This window comes from Leucopleurus acutus (assembly GCF_964270905.1).
Source record: "Leucopleurus acutus genome assembly, chromosome: 7".
In the NCBI taxonomy this organism is placed as follows: domain Eukaryota; kingdom Metazoa; phylum Chordata; class Mammalia; order Artiodactyla; family Delphinidae; genus Leucopleurus; species Leucopleurus acutus.
The window spans coordinates 66404085-66425620 of NC_139150.1; the positions used below are offsets into that span (position 1 = coordinate 66404085).

General features: G+C 35.4%; 1 protein-coding gene across 1 annotated transcript in view; it reads left to right on the top strand.

Moving 5' to 3' along the window:
- The window catches only part of CNTLN (centlein), a 327580-nt gene that overhangs the window by 209934 nt on the left and 96110 nt on the right, over nucleotides 1-21536 (top strand). Inside the window, exons 14-16 of the mRNA XM_082843600.1 lie at nucleotides 4285-4376; nucleotides 10858-11399; nucleotides 15280-15454. Of these exons, the coding sequence (XP_082699726.1) occupies nucleotides 4285-4376; nucleotides 10858-11399; nucleotides 15280-15454 (809 nt within the window). The remainder of the gene's footprint in view (nucleotides 1-4284; nucleotides 4377-10857; nucleotides 11400-15279; nucleotides 15455-21536) is intronic.

Sequence of the window (21536 nt, forward strand, 5' to 3'; positions counted from 1 at the left end):
TTAGAGAATGTCCTAACTTCATTCTTTTACATGTAGCTCTACAGTTTTCCCAGCACCACTTAGTGAAGAGACTGTTTTTTCTCCATTGTATATTCTTGCCTCCTTTGTTGTAGATTACTTGACCATAGGTGCATGGGTTTATTTCTGGGCTTTCTATCTGGTTCCATTGATCTATGTTTCTGTTTTTGTGCCAGTACCATACTGTTTAGATGGCTGTAGCTTTGTAGTATAGTCTGAGGTCAGGGAGCTTGATTCTTCTAGCTCTCTTTTTCTTTCTCAGGATGGCTTTGGCTATCTGGGGTCTTTTGTGTTTCCATACAAATTTAAAATATTTTGTTCTAGTTCTGTGAAAAGTGTCATTGATAATTTGATAGGGATGGCATTGAATCTATAGATTGCCTTGGGTAGTATAGTCATTTTGATGATGTTGATTCTTCCAATCCAAGAACATGGTATATCTTTACATCTGTTTGTGTCATCTTTGATTTATTTCATCAGTGTTTTATAGTTTTCTGAGTACAAGTCTTTTGCCTTCTTAGGTAATTTTATACCTAGGTACTTTATTCTTTTTGATGTGATGGTAAAAGGGATTGTTTCCTTAATTCTCCTCTCTGATCTTTCATTATTAGTGTATAGAAATGCAAGAGATTTCTGTGTATTAATTTTGCACCCTGCAACTTTTGTTGGTGTCTCCAACAACATTTTTATATCCAGCTTGTGTTAAGTAGAAGTGAAATATAAAGGAAAATAGATTTATGGGGAACCTTGTGCAAAGAGGCTTGTTATGAATAACAGAAGATAATCCTCTCACCTCTATCACTTATGAAATTCCAAGGACTTTAGAAGCTTTGTGTGGGGAGCCAGGGAAAAAGACCAAATATATATTTCTTACTGTATGTTATGGCAAGTACCCTCTAAAGTAATATATTCACTTTTCCTAAAAGTGAAGAAAAAATAGTAATATTGATGCCAAAAACTCGGCCTCTGTGCCCTGGTGCCCAATTGAATCTCAGAGACAGAGTTTTGGGTGAAGTAGGAAAGAATAGCTCTATTGCTTTGCCAGGCAAAGGGGGACACAGTGGGCTCCTGCCTTTGAAAACTGTGTGTCCCAACCTGGGAGGATTTGGTGAGGAGTTTTACAGCAATAGTTCAGGGGTGAGTTTGCCGATAAGATTAGGGTGTGTGCAGGGCCTGCACTCTTTTAATCTGGTCTCAGGCCATCTCTTGATGAGCTTCTATGGTTCCTTTAATCTGGCCTCAGCTGGTCTTCTCTGGAAGGAAGAATGCTAACATCTTCCGTTTGTTGGGGGTTTTAGTTCTGTAAAGAGCTCAAAGGTACTGTTGTGTGTATCCCTTGAGGTGAAACCAGGACCTGCCTCAAGGCTGCACTATTGTTTCTTGGCTGCTCCTGCCTTGTCTCTGCAGCCCCTCCCTTCCATGATTAGCAACTGTTTGAATCTGCCCTTTGGGACTCAGGGAAGGTCATGGAGGCTGGAGTCTGTTCTCTACAAACAAGGAACGGGGGGGACACAGAAAGGCTTTCATACCCAGGAGCCTCCACAGGGTCCTGCTCGGTTTCAGTATTTTTTAGGAAATTGCCAATACACAAGATACCTATTCTCCTTTCTTTATATCCCAAGTTGATACAATCACAAACAGACCTTAAAGATAGTGTAGGAAGCATCATATTAAGATGAGTAAAAATATAATTGTAGGGGAGGAATAAGAATTTTCCTTCTACCCTTCTTAGCTGAAACCCCTATAATAAAAGACAGATTAGCAAGAGGAAACCAGAAATTTATTAATGTTTATACCTTATGGTATACACATGGAAGAAACCCAGGGAAGAGTGAGTACTCAAAGAGGTGGCTTTAGAATTCAGGATTACATACTGTCTTAATAGGGAGAGAGGAGGAGGGATGTAGGCCTCTTAGGGGAGAGTAAATGATTTTAGAAAAGATGAATGGGCCCATAGAAGACTAGCTGAGAGGAATGATAGTTTGTAGTAAAGCTTGTCTGGGTATAGTGTGGACTTCTAGTTTCCTCTCCTGTGATAAGAGTTAATCTTCTCTGGTTGATGAAACTTTAGGGGAGTGGGTAATAACACTCAAGTTCCTTCTGGAGGGTCTTCTGGCAGATAAGGGGAGTTCAGAGAAAGCCTCTACCTGCATTTGCAGCTTTTGAAGTTCCTACTGCTGAAAATAATCAATATACCAAAGTGGCATATATTAGGCTGGCATATTCTGCAATCCCTTATAATGATAACAGATTTTTAATATTAATTTGTTAAAATAGCTAAAAGAGAATCTAAAAGAAGGAGAAAAAGTTGCAGAAGAACTTACATTAATTTATAATGTAATCCAGGAGAATTAAGGGGACCAAAAAAACATAGGCGATAGAGAAAAATGTTTAAACAACTATGAGTAAGCAAAGTTAAAAGTTAAAAAGAAAAAGTGGGGAGAGAAGAAACTCCTGAGAAAGAATATAAATCAGAACGAATTTGTATAGTGGTAAAAATAAAAGTAAAGCATTTAAATCCACAATTTTTAAAATAAATTTCCAGTAAGGAGAAGCATATTCTCACACATCCACCAAAGGACAAAAATAGAACTGTATATTTCTAACTAGGTCCTCTTGGTTCACTTCCCAAATCCTGAGATCCTTGAAGGGGAAGGGAATCAAGGGGCAGAGAGTTGGGTCTTTGTTCCTCTCCATGGCCTGGGCCTAGCTGCCATGTATTCTTTGTAAAACCTGTGAAGGTGAGAAACAAAGTTTTCAACAGAAAACCACAAGTGAACATGGTCTTCCAGTCCACCAGGGAATCTTGCACACACCTAGGAGCACAAAAGCAGCAATCAAATTCATTTTTAAATCAGTATTCAACATTTATATTGTTGGAGTTATTTAGCTACTTTTAGCACTCTACAGTCTTTGAATATAGAACTATTTTCTTATTTTTAAGTGTAAATATTTTACTTAGAACTATAGCAGATACTTAAATGACTAGAACAGATGAATTGTATTTGCATATTATTTCTATATTGCTGAAAGAGTTTTGTAAATGAATTCAGCACCATGGTGTTAAGGGACTAGAGAAAGAAACTCGGGAACCAACAGATTATCATCAAGATAAAGGTACATATTCCCCGGGTGGCAAATTCTACCTATTCTAGCTTTTATTATCCTTAGGATAGTGTTCTATTTATTTCAGGAGTACAGAAGTTTTAATTGGATATGTCATGTTTCAAAGACAAAAGAAATGCCTAATTCACTCTAACAAACTTGTTAGTCACTGTTTATACCAAGAGGATTTCTACTCTACAGAGAGTAATATTGTTTTCTTTTTTCTTTGTTGATAAATCAAAGTTTCATACTGACCTACAGCAGCCAAGCATACTTTAAAGCAAAATCATCTCAGACTAACACAGATATGTATCCTTTTAGCTTTATGCATTCTTTTTGCCCCCTTTTTGATTCTTTGAGAAATGTGTATTTCAAAAATAATTCAGTAAGAAAATGTTAAATTTGTCACCATAATTTATCTTCTAAGAAAAAAATATTTATAGGTTTTAATGTATTTCAATTCTAATAATATTAACTGAAGTTTTATGATTTTTTTTCCTTTAATGTTGTTATGTTGCTTATACAGTTTTGCTTGTTCGAAGGGGTTTTATTAGTCAAATGCCTGGGTAGTGTAGGAATGATTTGTAGGAACAACTTTACCCATTACCTGGGTTTCTATTTGTTATAAAGTCACTTTTTCTGGAAATGTGATTTTTATGCTTTACTCTGCCCAGTGCATGATCTTTTACTTTAAAGAAAGGTGGTGGTAGGGGGTGTTACAGTTTCAGTCTACCCTAATTCTGTTACTGTTTGCTTTGTTCAGCAATCACTCTGATCCTCCTGGCAGGGAACAAGATCCAGAGAACAAAACTAGTAGTGACTGTGTAGATAAAAAGGCAGTGAATTCTGCTTTTAAGGCAAAGGGGAATGGTCTACAAAAGAATGAAGATGGGAATAAAAATACAGCATTGTTAACCTGCAGATCTGTTATACCTTTGAAAATCTTACGCTGCAAAAAAGAAAGGGACACTATAAAGATACATAATTGTGAGACTGAAAATCTTGAAAAAGGTCACCATTCAGTTACTGGCCAAATACTTGACAATAAAATAGACTACGTTATTCATAGTTGAGAAACCATACACCCCTTTTTCTTAAAATGACAGAACAGTGTTTCAGGAGCATATGAGGTACCATAATATATTATTTATTCTCTGCCAGAAGAACTCTTTAGATACGGTGAAGATGATGGGGTCAAGAAGAGTACTCCAGAGAAGAATCGGAAAGAAATGTCGGAGCAGACATTGCAGAAGGTAGTCTAATCTTTACGATATTGAACTGAGCAAGTTAAATCTGAATTTTAACATAAAGGATTATATTTTAAAACGAGGTCTCATGAACTTAAACCTTGGGTGAATCCTTAATTTAAATTCAAAATCATTGGCTTACAAAAATGGGGTTAAAAAAATCAATGTTAGTGAAGTAAATGTGGAAACACTCATGCTTGTGTTGACATAGGTTTAAAATATTTTCAAAGATAAAAAGAATGATAACAATAGAAAGTATAAAAATTTACCCTCTATGTGTTTATTAGGTATAACTTAACTATTTTACTTTCTCTGTTACATTTCAAAACGCATACAGATGTACAATATTTGAACTAAAAAAAAAGCATAGTTTTAGCTTTATGCAGTAAAATGGTAATATGTTTATAATTTTAATTTTAAACTTGAAAATTATACATGTCTCATCTCATTTTAGATAAAAATTTATGCCCATATGATTTGGTATAGCTCTCCCTGTTTTAATAGAACCACTCTGTATAAACCCTATACTCACTTTACAACATGGCTATCTTTAATAGTAAAATGTTGTTTAAAAATCTTAACATTTATCTTTACAACTTTGTACTTAATTTACATTTTTGTATATAAATAACATTGTCATCAGTTTCAGTTAAGTGGGCTTGGTTTTATTTTAATACTTTTTGTTATTGTTATAAAGGAAATATTCTTAGAAAAAGCTGGAAGTTTACAGATATATAGACAAAAATATTAATGTAGCTACTTACATTTTGTATGTCTGTGAATTGATTCGTAGGAAATCTAGTGATATACAGCAGATGATATGATTCCTTATACTCCTAACACTTGCCATATGCTCAGGTAACACAGGCCGTCATCTCATTATTACTGAATGACACATATCAGTTTCATATTATAACATAAAGAACAAGAAATGCTCATGTTCATTATCTTAAGATAAAATAAGTAATTGAAATAATGTATGTACTGCCAGCTAGAACGTGATACAGTTTATAACAATTTATCTTTTTTGTTTCAGAACACTATTCTTTTTTGCCAGGTTTTGTATAATTTTTATTTCTGTGGGTATATTGTACTACACTACTACTTACTACGTTAGGGTAGAAACCTAGAGAAGTTTATTATTTCATTCCAACTGCCATAAATGATGTGGAGGAGGAAAGGAATTTTTCCTCTATACTTTTAGGTTCTCAGATGAGATATCCCCGGTAATAAAAAGACAGATTAACAAGAAAAAACAAACAGAAGTTTAACAACAGGCATACCTCCTGTATACATAGGAGATGCCCAGGAAAACTGAAGTAACACCCTGAAATGGTCCAAGCCGTCACCTTATACACCTTCCTCAGCTGAAGACAAGAAAAGATGTCAGGGCTGGGCAGTCAGTTACTACTCAGTTTTCAGAGCCTCTCCTTGTGTCTGCCGTTTCTTAAAAACAACCAGCTCAAGATAAGACATATGTCAAAGAGACATTTTGGGGTGGCAAAATTCTGCTCCCCTTCATTGACTACTACCATAGTAGATCCAGAAAGCCATTTTAAGTCTTAAAAGCCAACAGAAATTGTTTTCATTGGACCATGTGTCAAATTAGTGTACTAATTTGTCACTGTTTTTTTAAATATTAACCTAATGCAATTGTATGAGTCATGATTTAACCCCTTTAGTTGAGTTCCCTTATTTTAGAAGGATATATATGAAATTCATTCAAAATGGGTTTAAAAGACAGTAAAAACATGAAAACAATATTTGTATAATACATAGTAGAAATGAAACATATAAGTAGATCCTTTTTAAAATAATGTCTTAACATTTCACTCTGTTAAGGGATAAGTTGTGTCCCCCACCCAAATTCTTACGTCAAAGTCCTAATCCCCTGTATCTCAGAATGTGACTATATTTGAAGATGGAGGTCTTTAAAATTTTAATTAAGTTAAAATGAGGTTATTAGGGTTGAAGCCACCCAGTCTGTGTACTTTGTTATGGCAGCTCTAACAAAGTAATACACAAACTTTAAAAAGTCAGGTGTTTTATTTCAGTTTTGAAAGGAGCCATCTGTTTGGTAAATTAAATGCTCAGTACTGGACTTCAGATGATCTAATACCACACAAACCAAATGCCTTTAACACTTCCTCAGACTTTTATTTTCAAATATATATTGAAATTTTCCTTTCTGTTTTTGGAGAGGTGAAATCAGTTTGACAATTTTTTGAGAGTATACCTTGAATAACACTTTAATATGTGCTATGGACTTTCCCTTATCAAATTCTTTAGAAGTAGTATCTCTCTTGTCCTCCATTTTAAACTTAAATGCAAATAATTTTGACCAGTTCTTATGTTTAAACATAGATTCACATTAGGCAGTTAACAGACTTTAAATATTTTAAACATAACAGACCTTAAAAAGGTACTCTTCCACTGGTATCTAAAATTTTCATGAGTTGTACCCAATCTTAAAATTAAAAAATGCCAATTTCCAAAACTGAAATCTCAAATTTAAGATGTTTGTTACATTTCTTCATTATGTTATATTTTAATCAAAAGTATAAAGTTGAGGGGCTTCCCTCGTGGTGCAGTGGTTGGGAGTCCGCCTGCCGATGCAGGGGACGCGGGTTCGTGCCCCGGTCCGGGAGGATCCCACATGCCGCGAAGTGGCTGGGCCCGTGAGCCATGACCGCTGAGCCTGCGCGCCCGGAGCCTGTGCTCCGCAACGGAAGAGGCCACAACAATGAGAGGCCCGCGTACCGCAAAAAAAAAAAAAAAAAAAAGTGTAAAGTTGATTTAATAGATAATTCAGCAATATTTAGTGCAAGTAATTATATTTTAGCTCAAGTAATATTATTAACTAGCTGTTATGATTAACAGTAATAGAGACAATAATGATGATGATGATGATGAACCGTCTAGAACTTACCGTCTACTGAGAATTGTGGTATATGATCATATTTAATGCTCGTAACCTGCAAAATAGCTGTTACTATTCCCATTTCACAGATGAGGAAACTAAAGGTAAAATAGGTTAAATATTTTACCAGGTAAAGCAATCAGAGCTAGAAGTGAGATCCAGACCAGGCTCAAAATTCAATTTCCCCTAGATTGCACTGCTTCTTACTAATATTTTTATATCACCACTGTCAAAATCATTTTTTAAAGGTATAATTGTTTATTTTCATAAAATAATTTTTAAAAATACAGTCTCTTCTATTCACTCCACCCTGGAATCTAACATGCTAAAATATTTTAAAGTATATTTATGAAAACTATACTGTTTGGGGCAGTGATTCAAAACCACTGAGAGAAACCAAAGAGAAAAAGGTGGTATTCTTTTTCTGCTTGTAGTATTTTTTAGTAAATGGAGACTATAATTTCGTGATAGAGTGATTTGGAAAAAGTAAAAATGTTCATGTATTCCTGAACACTGTATTTTCTGTCACATTATCCAGCTCTCCAATAAAGTATTTGCATTGAGAAACAACAACAGAATTTGTTTCACAGAAATATACAGAGGTCTACAATATTCTGGTAGAAACTCATATACCTCTATTTCAGGTTAAGAGTAAGCCCTACAAAGACATAAGTCCAACAGTAGGGAGTATATCATACTATGGAAAAAACTGATTAAAATTAGCTGAGATTCTTCATATTGTGTTGGGAAATATCCATGTCCCAGGGCAGCATAACCAATGGGTAAATGACTGTTGAATTAAATGAAGGGGATTGAACTCACAAGAAGACTAAGGGTGCAGAAGGATCAGAGAGGACTGAAACTCACATTAGGAAACAACTTAGATCTTCACCATCATGAGTCAAGTCCAGTAAACTGGAAAGTGTTAAGAGTATGCATAAGTTTTTTGTGTATTTCTCGAATATTATTTTAAATCATTGGTTGTCAATGTATCAATAATGTTTTCTCCTTTGAAGAATTTGTTTTAAGGTAAGTATGAGTCCATATAGTTTTTCAATTGTTGTATTTTTTTGTCACATTATCCAGCTCTCCAATAAAGTATTTGCATTGAGAGGGATCAATAGAATTTGTTTCCCAGAAATATACAGAGGTCTACAAGTAGTCTGGTGCAAACTCATATACATCTACTCCAGGTCAAGAGTAAGCCCTGTTAAGACCTATAAAAGTTTCTTGCTTGACTCTTTCTTTCTTGACCCTAGTTCTTTGTTCATTTTCCACATATATCTGGGAAAGTCTTCTTCCCCATACGGCTTGTGGAATAGTGGGATAGGCACAAAATCCTGAACTTGAATCCCAGTTTAACCAGGAAATGTTTACGTCTGTGTGTTAAGTTTTCAGAGCTTCCATTTCCTCTTCTGGGAAGATAATTATCAATTCTGCTTACCTCACCTGTTTTTGAGATTATCAGAAGAGATTGTGTTTATTAAAAATTTTTATAAATGGTAAAATGTACTATAAAGGAACAAAATTTGCCACTCCAAAAGTCTCTTTGGCATATGGATTATTTTGAGTCAAAAATAATCAGGGCCCAAAAGACTCAGGAAGAAACTTTGACCTTCCACCTGACTGCCTAAGAGAATGAAGATAGAGGACCTATTCCAGGAAGGGAATTATCACTATAGATAACTGTAGTATAAACTAGGTGTGTGTTGTCAGGGAAGAATCTAGCAAATTGTCTGTTAAAATTTCTCTCTGTGTCCTGTTGTCTCTGCATGGTTCAGCAAACATTTGTTTACCACGAATTTGCTTTTCCATCTCCTTGTTAATTGCCTTCCTCCTAAACCACTAGCACCAACATCCTCTTTTCTCTTTAGCTGAAAATGGTATTTAAGGCGAGGAGGGTTTTGGCCATTTCATTGAGTTACTGTGTTTTCCTGGGTCTCTCCCATGTACACATGTTATAACACCTTTGATTTTCTCCTGTTAATGTGTCTCATGTCAATTTAATTCTTAGACCAGCCATAAGAACACAGAAGGGTAGAGAGAAATGTCTTCCTCCGCAACAGTGCTTTACAAACAGTGTTGAATATTTTTCAAGATTTAAGTTGAAATCAACTCCTCCTTGAAATTTTTGTACTCATGGCTTAGAATCAGTTGCTCTTTCCTTTATGTCCAGACTTATGGCACTTAGATTCTATCCTTTATTAGCTTTATTTGTGCAATTGTCTTTGTTTCTGAATAGTTTTTGAAATTAAGTTCAAGAATTATATATTATTTCTGTGTCCTACAACATGAACACTGTTTAATGAAATAAATGTAAAAAAATTAATTCATATGAAACCTTGAAATAATTATTTTAACATTGTTAGATTCCTTTTTTTTTTTTTTTGGTAAAAAGTTCCTGTATTTTATAAACTAAGGACCTCACAACTATTAAAATTACATTTTTATAATTTAGGAAAAAGCAGCCTCAATAGATCATTTTGTATTTAGGTCATCAGTTTTTCATATGATAGTTAAATATTGAAGGCTAATTTTATTTTATTAATAAAGTTTCCCTATGTACTGTTTTCAGACTTTTTGTATAAATTGTTTTTCTCTGAAAGTATTCTTTTTCACGAGTAGTAAAATGAGGGGGAGCAAAATATATCACCCCAAAATATGTCTCTTTGGCATATTGATTATTTTAGGCTGATTATTTTTAAGAAACTACAGACATAGGAAAAGCTCTGAAAACTGAGTAGAAGTTATCCCTTTGTAAGAAACATTTACATTTATAAGGGAAATCTCCATTTGTAAGAGGGTATACCTTGCTGTACCAGGAAGATGAAGATGACCAAATCTCTAAAAGTGTAATCAGTGGAGAAGGCAAGGACCTAAATCTGCTTAACAGCCAGACCCTTGTTTACTGTGCTTTTCCTGGGAACCTCCTATAACTGACTCCCACCCACCAAAATCTTACATAGTCTTTAGATGAAAATGGTATTTAAGGTGATGGCTTTAGGCCATTTCGGGGAGTTACTCAGTTTTCCTGGGTATCTCCCAAGTATACAGGAGGTATACGTGATATTAAATTTTTGTTTTTCTCTTGTTAATCTGTCTTATATTATATATTTATATAATATATATTTATATATCTTATATTATATTTTTATATTCTTATATTTTTCTCTTGTTAATCTGTCTTATATCAATTTCATTCTGAGACCAGAAAGAACCTAGAAGGGTAGAAGGAAATTTTTTTCCTTCCCAACAGTAGACTATAAAGCCAAAGCACTTACAGTCTCAGAGAACTCTGCAGAGCTTATTAGCATACTTAGTTCTGTGTCACATTGTGTAGAATTTTAACTTCTTTTACCATCTGTCCTTTATTCAACAGATGTATTATTGCATTTTAGAATGTATTTATGTACACCACCTTAGAATTATTTAGAAATTAAGTACTTTAGATTTATTTTGTCCTTGTGCTAAATGAAATTTTATTTTCATAAGTTAGAAATGACAATAAAAATACAGTACATTCTGGTTTTGGACTTTTAAAAGAATAAATTAAACTTTTCTATTTAGGTCATTGAATTGGAAAATCGGCTAAAATCTTTTGAGAAAAGGTCAAGAAAATTAAAAGAAGGGAATAAAAAATTAATAAAAGAAAATGATTTCCTGAAATCCCTTGTGAAACAGCAGCAAGAAGACGCAAAGACCAGAGAAAAAGAGGTGGAACAACTGCAAAAGGGAAGTAAAGATGTAGAAAAAGACAAAGCTGAACTTCAAGTAAAACTCAGTGAGCTGGAGATAGAAGTCACTTCCCTAAGGAGACAAGTGGCAGAAGCTAATGAGTTGAGAAATGAAAATGAAGAGCTGATGAATTCAGTAGAGAAATTACAGCGTTCAGCAGACAAAGCTAAATCTGAGATGGCCACCACGGAAGTGAGATCTGGATCTAGACAATCTGATTGTAAGGCAACCACTACCAAGGTTAAATTTAAAGCGGCCAAGAAAAAGCGCGCCGTGGGTCGTTACCACACTGTTCTCAATCACTCCATCAAGGTCATGAGCAATGTGTTTGAGAACCTCAGCAAGGACGACTGGGAGGATGTGTGCGAAAGCAGGTAAGGCTCTCATTAACTTAGCTCAGTGGTGGGGACACTGTGCATATGTAAAGCACCAGCAAGTGGAGATTGAATTTCAACTACTGTCGATTTGGTATTCAGAAAAAATACTGTCAGATCCTTTGAAATATCTTGGGAGGTCTTGTTCTGAGCTTATTGACTGAAATTTGCATGCAAAATTAGCCACAACTGCATGAGTGTTTGAATAGGTGCCAGGAAACCCAAAAGAAGGCAATGCTTGATTTCTTCCAGTGATGCTATTTTCATGCAGTCATGAGGCTTGAAATTGACAGTTTGGCAGGTTGATTTAATTTGCTGGCCCTTTGCATATTCACCACTGACAGCTAAGGATTCCCAGGCAAGCCTACTAAGTCGGTTTAGTTATCTTGTGACATGGCAACCTGGGAGGAGAAACATTTTTTCCCCTTAATTTAGTTAGATAAATTTTGAATGACCCATTTCAGCTTGTTACCAGATGTCTACAAGCTGTTTAACATCCTTTAAATTAAGAACCATCTTCACTAATTATTTCATGTATGTATTATGCAAGTCATTGTGCTAACTTTAATTGAAGGAGGTTAAAAATTAGTTCTTTAAAGTTAAAGCTCTACAGATTCCTAGTTTTAAGTTATCTAACCCCTAGTGAATAACAACAGGGGAATACTAAAAATCTATAATATTTCTTACCCTTACCCCTGGCTATACATTCATACATTGAAGCACATCAGTAAAACCACAAAGGCAAGTGGATAATAGAACACCTCTTTTTATACCTAGATAATACGGAAGTTTAATGTGGCCAGAATTGTTAACAGACACATGGAACAATTTTCCATAATTCTGTCTTGGTTTATGATGGCGCATATTTCCTTTTATTTTCCCAAGTTTTTTTTTTTTTTTTTTTTAAATCTGCAGTCATGATCTGTTTTAGATTTGGGATGTTTCTGGATAGTTTTCTTAGACATAGATCTGAAACATTTTAAAATGCAATTCTCAAACTTGTTTGCATATTAGAATCACCTGGGGATCTCATAAAAATTCCAAAGCTCAGGCCACATCCCAGAACAATTAAATCATAACTTCTGGAGTGAGATACAAGCTTCAGTATGTTTTGAGGCTCTCCAGCTGATTCCAATATGCAGACAAGTTTGCGAACCACTGTTTTAAATGATCAGTGGTCATGCCTCTGGTCTTTAGACAGGTGAAAAACTCAAAAACAAATTTACGAAAGTAAGGAAGAAAGACCAAATCTGCTCTCCTGTTTCTTTGTTACCTCTTCTAAGGTTTTCTTCCCTGTTCTCAAAAGCAGTTAGAGATAAAATCCTACTTAGCTTAAAACCCACTAAGGGCTTCCCTGGTGGTGCAGTGGTTGAGAGTCCGCCTGCCGATGCAGGGGACACGGGTTCGTGTCCCGGTCCGGGAAGGTCCCACATGCCGGGGAGCGGCTAGGCCCGTGAGCCATGGCCGCTGAGCCTGCGTGTCTGGAGGCTGTGCTCTGCAACAGGAGAGGCCACAACAGTGAGAGGCCCGCGTACTGCAAAAAAAAAAAAACAAAACCAAAACCCACTAAGTGTTTATCTTTGTCTTCCAGGAAATTCTGGTTTCATCTACTAATTGTATCTCAGCCAGTTGGTACTACCACACTCTTCTTCATAATATAGTGGTACATATTTACTGGTGTATGTATGTCTGAATAAATATGTGAAAGTTAAGGAATACACTCAGTTCAATTTCATCTTCTTGGTGCATGTGCAGAAGGTCACGTATTTTGGGGGATGTATCACACTATATCTCTTAAAACATAGGATTGTCATTTAAGTTATTAGCAGTGAAACTCAGTTTTACACTGTGAGGATTAATTGTTACATTTCCTGCCTGACAGAACGGTCTCAGGAATCACTCAGCTGCAAAGAATTCTCAAGCAATTAGAAATCCCACAATGGAGCCTCAGGACTTCAGGACATTCTATTTCTTTTAACTTTTCATAGTCTGAAATATAAGAAATTTACTTGGATACTGAGGAAAATAGAACTTGGCCCTTTATTTATTTGTATATAGAATATTATATAATTATTACCTTATGAATATTTATTTCCCATAGTTGAATAATATTACAAGAGCATGATGTCAAAGAACAAAAATAATATGATTTAGTAACGAGCATGAAGACCTCTATTCATGGGAAAACATGCATGGATAAGGGGAGTCCAGTGCCTAACAAGCTGTGGAGCACTCTTTCAAGGGTTTTGGGGCAGGAGGGAGTTTTATAGAGTATTATAAGAGGCAAAGCAGAAACAGGGCATGATTGGCTAGGAGGTCAGGGATTTTCTTGTAAAGCTAGCGGGTCCTATTTTCTAGGGTAAGGTAGCTAGCTAAAGTTCGCAAACTAGCTAAAGCTGAATTGGAGGATTCTGATTGGTATATGTTAGCTTTCCTTGACAGTGATGCATTTCCCGTTAGTGCAGCTGACTTAGGTTCCAGTTTCTGACACAGGCCGGGCTGCTGGGGCAGCCTGCATTTTGTGGGTCCCGATATATGAATTATCTTTATCAATGCCCATTCACTGATAGGTAATAATCAGGAGGAGTTGTTAATACCTAGAAGAAGAAAGACAGACTTTCAGCAAAACATGTTTATCAAATCTGTGGATAACGTGACACTGAAAGGGCTGGAAAATAGTTTACAAGATAGAATCAAAATCCCCAAAGATCTCAATAGACTGGGAAGATATAGTTATCCAGAAGACTACAGGGTCCTTTACTTGGCTATAAAATGTCAATTGTTCAACTATGCAATGGGAAGATATGGCACTTTGTAATAGTGAATGTAAAAGTATATTTTGTTAAATCCTGTAAGAGTCTCAGTACAATATGCATGCTGGAAAAGCTTATACAAATTTAGTCTACATCTACCAGGAGTACTACTAAATACTTCTCATTGTACACTCGAAGTATGAAATTGAATTCTGGACATAATGCTCCATCAAAATAAGCTGGTGTACTTTTCAAGAGGGACCAGGAAGGGAAAGCATCTCAAAAGCATTCATGTTAGGAGTACTTGAACAAGCTAGGGATGTTTTCCTTAGAGATGTTGCAAGCATCATATAACTATATCCAAATAGTTAGATCGTCCATGTGGAAAAGGGATTGAACTTAAATTTCTGCTCAGCATCAACACCAGCACTTCTAATCTTCTTCCCTTTATTTTTTTTCTTTAACACAAACTATTAACATACTGTGTTTTATATATACATATATAAAATTTAGTCCTCTTCTTTGTCACCTGTCTCCCCACCCCACTGGGCTGAAAGCTACCTGAGGGCAAGGAGTTTAATCTATTTTTTTTTTCACTCACCACTTTACCCTTGTGCCCAGAAAAGTGCCTGGTACATAGTTGGTGCTTAACAAGTATTATATTGAATGATGAATACCCATAAGAGACGGAACTAGATCAATTCATGAAAGGCTCAGAGATTCAGATTTTGTTCCAGACTAGGAGAAAACTTTCTTTTAGAAATATTAAAGCTTTCTGCCCTGGGTCAGAAAGTAGTGAGTGTTCCAACCCTGCAAGCGTTGAAACATGTGCTTCCTGAGTTAACACTTGGAGAAATACTATAGAAGTGATGCTGCAAGCATGTGATATTAGATAATCTAACTTCTTGATGAAATTTTATAATTTTGTAAAATATATTTAAACAATTTTCTCTCAATATATTTAGAGTAATTTTCTGTCTTAACAATGAGGATCAGTAAATGCCCAAATTAAACTTGTAGCTACCTATATAAACTGTGCTGTAATATTATTTGGTCTTGAACTTAAAGAGGTACGTTTAACAACTCTTCTTCTTGGGCTTTATATCCCCCCTTTTTCCCAAAATCAGTGATTCTGAAGCACAGACCGTACAAAATTTAGGGAAAATTATTGTAGAAACATCCCAGAAAATAAGTCCTACAGAGGATAGAGGAGACCAGAAAGAAAGCCAAACAGAAGACAGCCAAATGCAAGGCAAAGAAATAGTACAAATACATCCAAATGTAGATGGAAAGACTCCAAAGGTATATCACAATTTTGCTTAATTATAAGCTATGTTTTTAATGTTATCTCATGCTTCATAACTTAAATCAATTTTTGTTGCCAGTGATTTAATTTAAATCCTTAAAAAATTGTTTTCTTTGGGATATACAGTGAAAATACTTACTTTTTAATAATTTTCAAGTACTAATTTAGTATAATCTTTTGCATAGATGAACATGTAAATAGATATAATTTTCCTGAATATAAATCTTAAGGTATTTATCTTTCAGCCAAAAATAAATGAATGTGATAATAAGCTCATTGCTGTTTGCAGGTATATAAAATATATGAAAAGAAGAAATTTCTGTTTTTATATTAGCCTTCATGATAATAAATTATTTAGTCTGACTAAATTTTTAAATTTCTGATTTCTACGTAATGTATTTTATTCCCCAGCGTATTTTTTTTATTTTGCTGTTCTGATTTTTTTTAAATTTCAACCTAATGTATTTTATTCCCCAATATATTTTATTTTTTTATTTTCTTTATTTTTATTTTTTCTAAAGTTTTATTTACATGTTTGCAATTGAGATGCTTATTCTGCTTATGTTTTTTTTAACATATTAATTGGTGTATAATTCCTTTACAGTGTTGTGTTAGTTTCTGCTGTATAATGAAGTTAATCAGCTACACGTATATATACATTCCCATATGCTATCCCTCTTGCGTCTCCCTCCCACGCTCCCTATCCCACACCTCTATGTGGTCACAAAGCACAGAGCTGATCTCCCTGTGCTACGCGACTGCTTCCCACTAGCTATCTGTTTTACATATGGTAGTGTATATATGTCAATGCAACTCTCTCACTTCATCCCATCTTACAGTTCCCCCTCCCCGTGTGCTCAAGTCCATTCTCTACGTCTGCATCTTTATTCCTGTCCTGCCCCTATGTTCATCAGAACCTTTTTTTTTTTTTTTTTTTGGAGACTCCATATATATGTGTTACCATACGGTATTTGATTTTCTCTTTCTGACTTACTTCACTCTGTATGACAGACGCTGGGTCCATCCACCTCACTACAAATAACTCAATTTCATTTCATTTCTTTGGCTGAGTAATATTGCACTGTATATATATATGCCACATCTTCTTTATCCATTCATCTGTCGATGGACACTTAGGTTGCTTCCATGTCCTCGCTATTGTAAATAGTGCTGCACTGAACATTGGGGTACATGTCTCTTTTTGAATTATGGTTTTCTCAGGGTATATGCCCAGTAGTGGGATTGCGGGGTCGTATGGTAGTTCTATTTTTAGTTTTTTAAGGAACCTCCAATACTGTTTCTCCATAGTGGCTTTATCAATTTACATTCCCAGCAACAGTGCAGAAGGGTTCCCTTTTCTCCACACCGTCTCCAGCATTTATTGTTTCTAGACTTTTTGATGATGGCCATTCTGACCGGTGTGAGGTGATACCTCATTGTAGTTTGAATTTGCATTTCTCTAATGATTAGTGATATTGACCATCCTTTTATGTGTTTGTTGGCAATCTGTATATATTCTTTGGAGAAAAGTCTATTTAGGTCTTCTGCCCATTTTTGGATAGGGTTGTTTGTTTTCTTGATATTGAGCTGCATGAGCTGCTTGTATATTTTGGAGATTAATCCTTTGTTAGTTGCTTCGTTTGCAAATATTTTCTCCCATTCTGAGGGTTGTCTTTTCGTCTTGTTCAAGGTTTCCTTTGCTGTGCAAAAGCTTTTAAGCTTCATTAGGTCCCATTTGTTTGTTTTCATTTCCATTTCTCTAGGAGGTGGGTCAAAAAGAATCTTGCTGTGATTTATGTCATAGAGTGTTCTGCCTATGTTTTCCTCCAAGAGTTTGATAGTTTCTGGCCTTACATTTAGTTCTTTAATCCATTTTCAGTTTATTTTTGTGTATGGTGTTAGGGTGTGTTTTAATTTCATTCTTTTACATGTATCTCTCCATTTTTCCCAGCACCACTTATTGAAGAGGCTGTCTTTTCTCCATTGTATATTCTAGCCTCCGTTATTAAACATAAGGTGACCATATGTGCATGGGTTTATCTCTAGGCTTTCTATCCTGTTCCATTGACCTATATTTCTGTTTTTATGCCAGTAACGTATTGTCTTGATTACTGTAGCTTTGTAGTATAGTCTGAAGTCAGGGAGCCTGATTCATCCAGCTTTGTTTTTCTTTCTCAAGATTGCTTTGGCTATTCGGGGTCTTCTGTGTTTCCATACAAATTGTAAATTTTTTTGTTCTTTTTCTGTGAAAAATGCTATGAGTAGTTTGATGGGGATTGCGTTGAAGCTGTAGCTTGCTTTGGGTCTTATAGTCATTTTCACAATGTTGATTCTTTCAATGCAAGAACATGGTATATCTCTCCATCTGTATCGTCTTTAATTTCTTTGATCAGTGTCTTAAAGTTTTCCGCATACCAGTCTTTTGTCTCCTTAGGTAGGTTTATTCCTAGATATTTTATTCTTTTTGTTGCAGTGGTAAATGGGAGTGTGTTCTTAATTTCACTTTCAGATTTTTCTTCATTAGTGTATAGGAATGCAAAAGATTTCTGTGCATTAATTTTGTATCCTGCTACTTTCCCAAATTCATTGATTAGCTCTAGTAGTTTTCTGGTGGCATCGTTAGGATTCTCTATGTATAGTATCATGTCATCAGCAAACAGTGACAGTTTTACTTCTTCTTTTCTGATTTGGATTCCTTTTATTTCTTTTTCTTCTCTGGTTGCTGTGGCTGAAAGTTCCAAAACTATGTTGAATAATAGTGGAAAGAGTGGGCAACCTTGTCTTTTTCCTGATCGTAGAGGAAATGGTTTCAGTTTTTCACCATTGAGAACGATGTTTGCTGTGGGTTTTTCATATATAGCCTTTGTTATCTTGAAGTAAGTTCACTCTATGCCTACTTTCTGTAGAGTTTTTATCATAATTGGATGTAGAATTTTGTCAAAGGCTTTTTCTACTTCTAATGAGATTATCATGTTTTTTTTTTAAACATCTATTTTGGAGTATAATTGCTTTATGCTCCTTTATGCTTTATAATTGCTTTATACTATTTTATAATGCTTTATGTTGTCTTAGTTTCTGCTTTATAACAAAGTGAATCAGTTATACATATACATATGATCCCATATCTCTTCCCTCTTGCGTCTCCCTCCCTCCCACCCTCCCTATCCCACCCCTCTAGGTCATCACAAACCACAGAGCTGATCTCCCTGTGCTATGCGGCTGCTTCTTACTAGCTATCTATTTTACATTTGGTAGTGTATATATGTCCATGCCACTCTCTCACTTTGTCACAGCTTACCGTTCCCCGTCCCCATATCCTCAAGTCCGTTCTCTAGTAGGTCTGTGCCTTTATTCCCGTCTTCCCCTAGGTTCCTCATGACTTTTTTTTTTCCTTAGATTCCATATATATGTGTTAGCATACGGTATTTGTTTTTCTCTTTCTGACTTACTTCACTCTGTATGACAGAATCTAGGTCCATCCACGTCACTACAAATAACTCAATTTCATTTCTTTTTACGGCTGAGTAATATTCCATTGTGTATATGTGCCACATCTTCTTTATCCATTCATCTGTTAATGGATACTTAGGTTGCTTCCATGTCCTGGGTATTGTAAATAGAGCTGCAATGAACATATTGGTACATGACTCTTTTTGAATTACAGTTTTCTCAGGGTATATGCCCAGTAGTAGGATTTCTGGGTCATATGGTAGTTCTATTTTTAGTTTTTTAAGGAACCTCCATACTGTTCTCCACAGTGGCTGTATCAATTTACATTCCCATCAACAGTGCAAGAGGGTTCCCTTTTCTCCACACCCTCTCCAGCATGTATTGTATCTAGATTTTTTGATGATGGCCATTCTGACCGGTGTGAGATGATATCTCATTGTAGTTTTGATTTTCATTTGTCTAATGATTAATGATGTTGAGCATTCTTTCATGTGTTTGTTGGCAATATGTATATCGTCTTTGGAGAAGTGTCTATTTAGGTCTTCTGCCCATTTTTGGATAGGGTTGTTTGCTTTTTGTTACTTAGCTGCATGAGCAGGTTGTAAATTTTGGAGATTAATCCTTTGTCAGTTGCTTCATTTGCAAATATTTTCTCCCATTGTGAGTGTTGTCTTTTGGTCTTGTTTATGGTTTCCTTTGCTGTGCAAAAGCTTTTAAGTTTCATTAGGTCCCATTTGTTTATTTTTGTTTTTATTTCCATTTCTCTAGAAGGTGGGTCAAAAAGGATCTTGCTGTGATTGATGTCATAGAGTGTTCTGCCTATGTTTTCCTCTAAGAGTTTGATAGTTTCTGGCCTTACATTTAGGTCTTTAATCCATTTTGAGCTTATTTTTGTGTATGGTGTTAGGGAGTGTTCTAATCTCATACTTTTATTTGTATCTGTCCAGTTTTCCCAGCACCACTTATTGAAGAGGCTGTCTTTTCTCCATTTTATATTCTTACCTCCTTTATAAAAGATAAGGTGACCATATGTGCGTGGTTTTATCTCTGGGCTTTCTGTCCTGTTCCATTGATCTATATTTCTGTTTTTGTGCCAGTACCATACTGTCTTGATTACTTTAGCTTTGCAGTATAGTCTGAAGTCAGGGAGCCTGATTCCTCCAGCTCCGTTTTTCGTTCTCAGGATTGCTTTGGCTATTTGGGGTCTTTTGTGTTTCCATACAAATTGTGAAATTTTTTGTTCTAGTTCTGTGAAAAATGCCATTGGTAGTTTGATAGGGATTGCATTGAATCTGTAGATTACTTTGGGTAGTAGTCATTTTCACAATGTTGATTCTTCCAATTCAAGGACATGATATGTCTCTCCATCTATTTGTATCATCTTTAATTTCTTTCATCAGTGTCTTATAATTTTCTGCATACAGGTCTTTTGTCTCCTTAGGTAGGTTTATTCCTAGATATTTGATTCTTTTTGTTGCAATGGTAAATGGGAGTGTTTTCTTGATTTCACTTTCAGATTTTTCATCATTAGTGTGTAGGAATGCCAGAGATTTCTGTGCATTAATTTTGGATCCTGCTACTTTACCAAATGCATTGATTAGCTCTAGTAGTTTTCTGGTGGCATCGTTAGGATTCTCTATGTATAGTATCATGTCATCTGCAAACAGTGACAGCTTTACTTCTTCTTTTCCGATTTGGATTCCTTTTATTTCTTTTTCTTCTCTGATTGCTGTGGCTAGAACTTCCAAAACTACGTTGAATAATAGTGGAAAGAGTGGGCAACCTTGTCTTGTTCCTGATCTTAGTGGAAATGGTTTCAGTTTTTCACCATTGAGGACGATATTGGCTCTGGGTTTGTCATATATGGCCTTTATTATGTTGAGGAAAGTTCCCTCTATGCCTACTTTCTGCAGGGTTTTTATCATAAATGTGTGTTGAATTTTGTCGAAAGCTTTCTCTGCATCTATTGAGATGGTTTCTCCTTCAATTGGTTAATATGGTTTATTACATTGATTGATTTGCGTATACTGAAGAATCCTTGCATTCCAGGAAGAAACCCCACTTGATCATGGTGTATGATCCTTTTAATGTGCTGTTGGATTTTGTTTGCCAGTATTTTGTTGAGGATTTTTGCATCTATGTTCATCAGTGATATTGCCCCGTAGTTTTCTTTTTTTCTACTCTTTGTCTGGTTTGGTTTCAGGGTGATGGTGGCCTCGTAGAATGAGTTTGGGAGTGTTCCTCCCTCTGCTATATTTTGGAAGAGTTTGAGAAGGATAGGTGTTAGCTCTTCTCTAAATGTTTGATAGAATTCGCCTCTGAAGCCATCTATTCCTGGGCTTTTGTTTGTTGGAAGATTTCTAATCCCAGTTTCAATTTCACTGCTTGTGATTGGTCTGTTTATATTTTCTATTTCTTCCTGGTTCAGTCTTGGAAGGCTGTGCTTTTCTATGAATTTGTCCATTTCTTCCAGGTTGTCCATTTTATTGGCATAGAGTTGCTTGTAGTAATCTCTCATGATCCTTTGTATTTCTGCAGTGTCAGCTGTAACTTCTTTTTCATTTCTAATTCTATTGATTTGATTCTTCTCCCTTTTTTTCTTGATGAGTCTTGCTAATGGTATATCAA